The 9,706-nt window shown below is 34.5% G+C and overlaps 1 protein-coding gene across 1 annotated transcript; it reads left to right on the forward strand.

The window, feature by feature from the left end:
* Positions 1-5,183: 5,183 nt before the first annotated feature.
* LOC105311612 (olfactory receptor 4L1) lies at positions 5,184-6,122 on the forward strand. Its single transcript, XM_011387575.1, has one exon. The coding sequence runs from the start codon at positions 5,184-5,186 to the stop codon at positions 6,120-6,122; it is 939 nt and encodes a 312-aa protein (XP_011385877.1).
* The last annotated feature ends 3,584 nt before the right edge of the window (positions 6,123-9,706 follow it).

Genomic DNA, 9,706 nt, shown 5'->3' on the forward strand with positions numbered 1-9,706 from the left:
GTATATTGCATTTTTAATTATTTAACATAATTATCTTTATTTTAAGTTTAACTTTATCTTTAAATTTTCTACTTCCTGAATATGATCATGTTGTACACAATATATGCTTATAACATATTTAGATCAATTTTTATATTGAGGATGCGCTCAGAAAAGTTTGGAGATTATTAATCTTAAAAATTGCCTACAAGTTGTTAGAAGGAAGGTAAGAGGATAGCTTCAGAGTAATGTGAGGGAAAGGAGGAGTCCATAAACCAAAAATGTCTACACTATATCACAACCAATCGACTGACACCCTCATGCGTATTTTAATCATGCCAGCACCCAGAGACAAGGACAGCATATTACAAGGCCAGAAACTAAGTGTAAACATCTATGCTGGTCACGCTAGGGCAGCAGCCTCTGTTTTAACAACTCCCACTGAAATTTGGATTCCCAGAGCTCCAACAATCTGCCTCCAAAGTTGTCTACATCTTTATAAAAGAGGGAAAAAATTGCATGCAGAATCATATACCGAGCATAACAGAAAGTGAAAAGTGGATATTTAATACTGAATAATACCGTGAACATGTTATGCCTCATACTGTGCTTTTAATACACGTAAGTGAAAATATTATATCTAGCTAATTCATTAGAAGTAATGTACTGAAAAAGGTGCTTTGATTAATTTTGTGTTGGTTGGAAGGAAAAGGGTGTGGTTTTTGAGACAAATCCTCTCTCACTGGGAGATCTCATAACTGTTTCACAGTGAGCTATAACCAACACTTTCCATGAAAATGTAAAGGATATATGATCTCAAAATGATATTGCAGAGTATTATCTGACAGTAAAGGGAAGTGATTAAGAACAATGAACAACATTAAAAAAAGTAAATCCTGGGCATCCAAATAACTCATATTACCATCATTGAAAATAACTGGAAAGCTAGAATCTCATAATTTTTGTGGATTAGGGATATTTTTCTCTTCATCAGGTTTCAGGTGTTGATGAAATATGTAAACAAGTAACATGTAAACAAGTAACATGAAACATGTAAACAATGAGCAATACAAATTACTCTGCCAATTCAGAATGACAGTCGAAGAAGGAGATGGCATGGGAGAATGAGTAACCAGAACTAGATATTTAGCAAATTGGTGTATAAAACTTAACATTAGACCATAAATATAAATGAGATCTTAAAGGAATGAAGAGGGAGAAGTCCCTCCAAGATGTTCCTATTCAAAAAAACAAAGGGAAATGTGAATAATTCAGGAAACTTATTATGAGTATTCTGAATAGTAAAAAAAGTACCAAGAAAATTAACACAGAGAATAGCAAGTTTTCAAATACATAAGGCAGTCAAAATATAAATTCAAATAGAGAATATTAAGAAAATTTAAAACTAGATTAGATTGGATTTGTAGTATGTCATTAATGGTCTCCTAGTGAAATATATTTGAATAAAAGCAGCTCGATGGTACCAGAAAGCTATTTTAAAATACTAAATTATTAGAGATAATTTTAACTTAAGAGTAAAAACAAAAATATATATATGGTTTAAGTTTTTTATTAAATTAATTGGGGGTGACATTGGTTAATAAAATTATAGAAACTCTACTGAATATAATTAACGTACTATAAAATTCATCCATTTTAAGTACACATTTAAATGATTATTATTACTAGATTTGCATAGTCATGCAATTGTCACCACAATCTTATTTTAAGTCATTTTCATTATCACAAAAAGAAAACTCGTGCCCATTTCCACTCCATCCCAAACTCAAGGTGACCACTATTATACTTTCTGTCCCTATGAATTTGTGTTTCTTAGACATTTTATATAAATGAAATTATACAACATGTGGTCTTCTGTGTCAGGCTTCTTTTACTTAGCATGTTTTTGAGGTCCAGCTGTATTTTAGCTTAAGTATTTATAATTTTTAAAAAGCATAAAATCAGTCAAGATTGAAATAATGCTTATTTTCTTAAAATGCCTATAACGTAAGGGGAAGGAAATATTTACTTGAATCAATTATTTTTATATTAAGTGGTATATATTGTATACACATGAGCAAGAGCAGAAACGTTCATATCCAACTAATTATAAAACAAGTCTGGGCTCATTCCTTTCATAATAGAGATTTATATGGAAAATCTCAAGATCGTAATCTTGAATTTACATAAATGACTCAGATGGAATACATGCCCTCTGAGTGCTTATTCTGTGCCTGGCCAGGAGCTTACACATACTCTCTTACCTAATATTCACCACATCTCTTTGGCACGGTCCCGCCTCTAAAACTTGGGAAGATTTACTTATTATGTGAATCTTGAGTTTTCATTCTCTAAGTGAGATATGGTGAATAAAGTTTACAAAGTTCCTTCTTAGCTCTAATATTATTATTATCCAAGGCACATTATAAATTGAGTAAAATTATAATAAAATGTGAGATGGATTATTCAAAAGAAGGAAATTTTCTTGACTAATAGAATTTTTGTCTTAACCATATACTAATTTCTTTCCTTTCATTTGTATTGCCTTTGTACACTCATGATATAAGAACAGATAGAATAAGTGTAGAACTAAAGAATAATCTTAGAGAGCTTGCTTGGGAATGGAAGGAGAAAAATAATAGAAACAAACTCTGAGAAGGTCATCAACATAAATGAATGCCAGATTTCCCTATGAAATAAAATAAAAGGGCAAAATGAAAGCTTTCTTAATCAATTTATGCTTGATCATATTAATTTCCTATCCAAGTTTCTCTACTGTTATTGTATCATAGGGCATAAAATTTCATGTAGCAAAGGTATTCATTCTCAAATTATGAATGGCATAGTCGTTCCATCTAATAATTATCAATCCTTGTCATGTCTCCAAAGTGCATCTAATTATTGCAATCAGTGTCACAAAAGTCTCAACAGCTAAATTCCTTCTAACTCACATGATAATCATGTCACGTCATCCTTCAAAGGAGACGTGGTATGATAGTGGTCCTCTGTATGCTCCTTCAAGTCCACAGTCCATCATTCAGCACCCACCCTGTCTGCTCCTGGAGGCTGACCTACAGGAACTACATCATCTTCATCTTTATTTCCTCTAATTTGTAGGCATTATCTATTTCTTAAAAATATCTAAGATAGGAAAGCAATTGGGGGAATTAAGGTTGGATAATGGTGGTAGGAAATTTTGGCAAGAGCCTGTATAGAAATGAAAACAAGGAGAGTATTACAGGTCATTGGAAGAAAGAGAACAGACACTTCTTATGCATCTTCATATCTTAATTCAGTCCCTTTTCTAAATAGGCCACTCTTCTTATGCACTGCTCTTAATTCTTTTCGTCCTATAAATCCTCACACATTCTCTAATCTTGTCCATTTTGTTTACTGAGCATGAAGATTGCTTTACAGAGCATCAAGTGTTCTGAAGATAGTAACAACCAAGACTAAAGGCATATCTGAAAGTGTCACTTGGAATTGGTCTCCATTCTTTTAAAATTCTTATAGCATGTTGCATAAACCCTGTGCTAATTTTAATATTTTCCTACAGGGTTTATTGCTATTATTGTTTGATAATTATTCTCTCTAGAATGTAAACTTTTTATTTTATTATTGTATTATTAATTTTTAATCCTCCCCTCCCCACCCCCGCCCCATCCACCCCTGACCTAAGGATGTTGCTGTCTCCCTTTAAGAACTGGATCTCTGAAGGCAGGGCGTCTCCTCTCATGTGCTCATGGTGCAAACCCCAAGCAGCGAGCACCTGGGGCCTGGCGCGCCCAGGCTATGGGCCGTGGCGCCACCGGGGCTCAAACCCAAGAACTTCTGCATGTAAAGCAGGCGTGCTAAGCACTACTCTATAGAACCACCCCTAGAGGGTAAACTTTTTAGACACACAGGAATTGATTCGATCTATAGAAACAACAGTGCAGTTAATTACAATATTGAAGGATTCCAATATACTTGTTAAAACATATCCTAAGGAATTTACATGGAACCTATGAATCCAATCAATACTTAATAACTTGACCATAATTACACATTCCTTTTATTTTTTGAGACAATATGGTATATTGGTATGAACCCAGATTCTGGTGTGAGACTGACTGAGCTTGATACCAGCTTTGATCCTTGTTAGCTGTGTAACCATGAGCGAGTCATTAAATACTTCTATGCCATAGTTTCCTTTTTTTGTAAAATGAGGATAATAATAATAATACTTGCAATTGTTATGAGCATTCAATCCATTAATGTATGTAAAACAATTAGAACAGAGCTTAGCACATAATAAATCACTTCATTGTTATTGATTATTTCTGCTCACTCCAGATCCTATGAACAATGTCAAAAAAGCTGAGTAAAGATGATTTAGTATGATATACTACAACCAAAGCAAAATCTATATGTTAGGATTGAATCATTTCACTATTTATTTTTAAACCACCACATACGTACATTTACACACAACACACACACTCCTCATTGTGAACGATCGTAATACAAGCACTTGAGTAAACAAGCTCAAAAAGATCTGAAGCTAAGCCCATGTTCTCTGAAATTCTTAGTATACACAACAGAAACTAAAAAGCAAAATTATTTTTAATGAATTTGAAACTCTCTTCCATGTGTAAGTTAGTACCTAATTTTATGTGCGTGTACAATTGTTTGTTTATTCACTTATTTCTGAACCATAGAATGACCTCTGTAAAATACCTCCGAGATATAGGACAATACAATTCCTTTATCTTCCAAATCCTACATTTCGTATATATTGTGATAACACAATCTCAAGGGTGGACAGGTACAGAAAATAATAATAATAAATTAAAGGCAAAATAAATACTAATTGAACTAGTTATCTAATTTTTCTATGTGGGCAAATTAGTGACAAAGTCAAGATCAATTGATAAAAGAATATCACCTGGTAGAATAAAACAATAGAAAATGAAACTTCCACTCCTTCAAATGTTCTTTAAATACTTCACAATTATAAGAAAACTGTTTCAAAGTGTTGTGACCCATAAAATAATCTCAAATTATAAACGGTGCTGTGCTGATATATTTTAGATTATATGCTCTCATATCACCAACTATTATTCATCATATGGAAACAGGAAAACATTGGTGCTAACTGTGACTTTATTTTTTTTTATTCTCTTTCTATTAAAGAAGTTCTGGGACTTTGCTGAGTTGAGTAAATGGATCTTAAAAATGGATCTGTTGTGACTGAGTTTATTTTACTAGGATTTTCCATACAATGGAAACTTCAGATTTTCTCCTTTGTGACATTCTCCTTGGTCTACGGTGCTACTGTGTTGGGGAACATTCTCATTATGGTCACAGTAACATTTAGCTCCACCCTTCATTCTCCCATGTACTTCCTCCTTGGAAACCTCTCTTTTTTTGACTTGTGCCTCTCCACTGTCACCACACCCAAGATGATCACAGACTTGCTCGCCGAACACAAGGCCATCTCCATATGGGGCTGCATGGCCCAGATGTTCTTTATGCACTTCTTCGGGGGTGCCGAGATGACTCTTTTGATAGCCATGGCCTTTGACAGATATGTAGCCATATGTAAACCCCTGCACTATGGGACAATCATGAGCCACAGGTTGCTGAATGGGTTTGTGATACTTTCATGGATAATTGGTTTTATACACACCACGAGCCAGATGGTATTAACTGTGAACTTGCCTTTCTGTGGCCCCAATGTCATAGATAGCATATTTTGTGACCTTCCCCTTGTGATTAAGCTCGCTTGTATTGAAACATACACCCTGGAATTATTTGTCATTTCCGACAGTGGGCTGCTCTCACTTATCTGTTTCATCCTCCTGCTTGTCTCCTACACTGTCATCCTGGTCACTGTATGGCAAAGATCATCCGGAGGGCTCTCCAAGGCTCTGTCCACATTGTCTGCACACATCATTATAGTCACTCTGTTCTTTGGACCTTGTATATTTATCTATGCCTGGCCATTCAGTAGCTTTTCAGGCAATAAAATCCTTTCTGTGTTCTACACTGTTATCACACCCTTGCTGAATCCTATTATTTACACCCTGAGAAATCAGAAAATGCAAGAGGCTATGAGAAAATTACGGTTCCTACATGTTAGCTCCACACAGAACTTCTAGATTTTACCACTATGTAATTAACACAACTTTCAAGTACTATGCTAAGAGAATTTGAACACTTTACATATAATGCTTCATTCTCAGGTTAAAACCGTAATCAGTGCAGAAAAATTTAAATGAGGTACTATTACAAATCTCGATTGAAATAATGTTAACAACAACAGGAAAATTATGACTGTAATCGCTTGAACCAATGAGGCAAAAAATAAGAATAAATAATTAAATTTGACAGTATAGTGCATATAAGACACCGGAGTGAATATACGATACCACAGAGGAAAAAGCAATGAAAGGACAATTGCAATACAATTACAGAGAGCAGCCTAGAAACCAAACGCTCCCAGAAATGTTATAAGTATGCACAGTTGACTTTCAAACCTCCATAAATGAAAGTAGAAGCACACTTTTTGATCTTATGTAATATACCATGTAACTTTTTTTTCCAAGTGCTTTATGTAAAACTACAGTTAAATTTGCTTCTTTTCGGCTTTTAATCTTTATTTACATATAAGAATTACATATATAATTCTATATAAGTTAACAATTATAAGCTAAATCTGATTTGCTCATGAGTTTTGAGGAGGGGAGCAATGCATACTGAATTGGAAATCTCATATTCATTGTTAGTTAATCTTAAACATTCTCTCTGGATTCAAGACAAAACATTTCTCGCATGCTGTAGGCAATAGCTTTATCCTAAAACACCACATAAATTTTTCCCTCCATTCAATGCATTCTCTACGAGCACCCAAGTGATGTCATTAAACTACAATGTTCAATGTTTCTTCCTTGACTAAAACTATTTCATGGTATGAAGACTTGGGTTCATACCCTTAAGTGGACTTTCTGACCCTACATAACATGACCTTCCCCTGGAATGTTGTCCAATCTACTCTTTTTCATAATGTTAGAGTCACATTGACTTTCTTTCAAGTTCTCCAAAGCATCAGCATCTTCTTATCTCAGACTATTTCCAGGCTGTTTCCTTCAGCGGGAGTGATCTTCTATCAGCTCTTCACCTAGCTAACTCCCTCTTAGAGTATAGGACCCAGGTAAAATAGTACATTTTAGAACACCTTTCTTATATGTCCTTGGCCAAATTTCATTATTTAACTCATTTCTAACATGCTACAATTTCCATCTTTTGCACAAAGTTTGGTAGTAGTTACTTGTGTAATTATAGGTTAATGTCAGCTTTGTCATTAAGCTGTAAGGTCATATATCTTTAGTGACGAGCACACATATTGACACACATACTCATACATACTTATTGAATGAATTTAAAAAGATGAAATAACTATATTCTAGCAGAACATCACTCAACTCTACAACTGAGAAATACATGAACCTCTATTGTGAGATATCTGTTAGAAAGATAAGAGTACACAAAGACGTAGGGTGCTCATACATTTCAGTAATTGAATTACAGGAATTAGAGTCTCTTAATTAAGTTAAGAGAATTAACCTGAAGAATTTGAGGCAAACAGAAGAAAATTTTGCTAAAAGAAATCATATTTAACTCTATTTCTATGTGGTAAAAAAAGTCATCATTTACATTATATCACATCTTTTATTAAAAGCCTCATAACCATTTATAGGGTAATAAAGATATTCGGTGGTGGATGAAATTATACTCCTGTTGATAAAATATTAGGTAAGATCTCTGTGTCTGTCAGTACAGCACACACAAGATCCTGAACCCCTCTGGTTACAAAACATCTTAAAGTGTTAGAACCGTTTAAAAGAAATTTCTAATCAATTCTATATGTTAAAAGAGAGTAAAAGGTCATGCCAGAGTCCCATTGTGAAGTTTGAACTTTATTCCAGCACCAGACCATTGCCCGCTCCGAACACATCTACCAAATATCATTGCCTATAGACCTACACATTTGGGGGACCTCTTGGACTGGTCTTTGAGCCTGAACAGGGATGGAGACAAATGGGAGGCCGTGCTGAGAGATCCAATTATGGATAAAGAAGATGTGGTACATATATACAATGGATTACTACTCAGCCATAAGCAAAGATGAAATACTGCCATTTGTGCCAACTTGAATGGATCTTGAGATTATCATCCTAAGTGGAATAAGCCAGACAGAAAAAGTGGAGAATCATTTGATTTCACTCATATGTGGGATATAAAACTGAAAGCAACAAACAAACAAGACAAACAAATACTCAAAGGCACAGACAACAGTTTCGTGATTATCCAAGGGAAAGAGAGACAGGAGGTAGATAAAGGTAAACGGAGTCAAATAGATGGTGATGGAAGATTTGACTTTGGGTGGTGAACACGCAATGCAATATACAGATGATGTATTATTAAACTGTACGCTCGAAACCTATATAATTTTAGTAACCAATGTCACCCCCAATGAAGTTAATTTAAAAAAGCAGAGAAAATTAAAAATAAAGCCGGCCTAGCAGAAGCAGACAAAAAAAAACCAAACATGTCTATCTCAAGTTGATTCTTGGTGGAGATTCTTGATCCTTGCTTCCCTAACAAGGTTTTGCCTTGTCATCTCATTCTTTGTCTGTTCCATCACATCGGGTGAGAGTTTTCTTTTAACTTGCTACTTAAGGGTGTTGGCTGAGGCATTTGGCAAAAGTAAACACAAATAGTCTCTGAAAAACAAATGCTCCTTGAAAACAGGCTACCCTAGACTCTCACAGAAAGCTTTTAGAAATAAAAGCTTACAACTAAAAAAAAAATCACAAGGTAAACAAACAGGAGAAAGCAAAAAGATAGTGCACAGAATGGAAGAAAATATTTAGAAATCATGTACCTGGCAAGGGACTTGTGTCCAGAATATATAAGTAAGTCACAATTCTAGAATAACGAGGAACAAGTAGAACCCTCATATATTGATGATAGAATGAATATTGGTACAACTATTTTGGAGAGAATTTTGGCAGTTCCTCAAAATATTAACCATAGATTACCAGGTGACCTACCAATTTCACTCCAAATATATACACACAAAAATGAAAACATATCTCCAAGTAAAAAACTTATACACAAACGGTTATAGAAACTTTAATTGCGACAGTCAAAAAAATTAAAACAACCCAATTGTTCATCAACTGATGAATTAATAAACAAGATGTGGTGTATCCATATAATAGAATATTATTTGGCAATAAAAAGGAATCGAGAACTGACACATGCTACGATATGCATAAATCTTAAAAACATTAAGCTATATGAAAGAAATGAGTCACGAAAGAGCACATATTGCATGAATCATTTTGTATAAAATATGTTCATACTAGGAAAATCATAAGGGGCAGAAAGTCAATTAATGCTATCTAGGTCTGGGTGAAGGGGAACAAGGTGGGGACTTTTGTGTTTGGCTTCTCTTCTTTAGCCTAGTGTTTTCAAGATTAACCACATTACAGCATGCACTGATGCTTGGTGCTAGGAGAGACAGCAGCAACATGACAGATCAGGAATTCCTCCTTCCCCTCACAAACACATCAATTCAGCAACAATTCATAGACAAATTACATTTGCGAAAAATCAGAAACTAAAAGAAAGTCTCTTGCGCCTTAGGAGAATGCAAAATCAGATTCACAGAACCTGA

Source organism: Pteropus vampyrus, unplaced genomic scaffold (assembly GCF_000151845.1).
Source record: "Pteropus vampyrus isolate Shadow unplaced genomic scaffold, Pvam_2.0 Scaffold1000005267, whole genome shotgun sequence".
Taxonomy (NCBI): Eukaryota; Metazoa; Chordata; class Mammalia; order Chiroptera; family Pteropodidae; genus Pteropus; species Pteropus vampyrus.

What these genes read in the sequence shown, in the direction of transcription:
- LOC105311612 (XM_011387575.1), top strand. Translation starts at nt 5,184, where the DNA reads ATGGATCTTAAAAATGGATCTGTTGTGACTGAGTTTATTTTACTAGGA.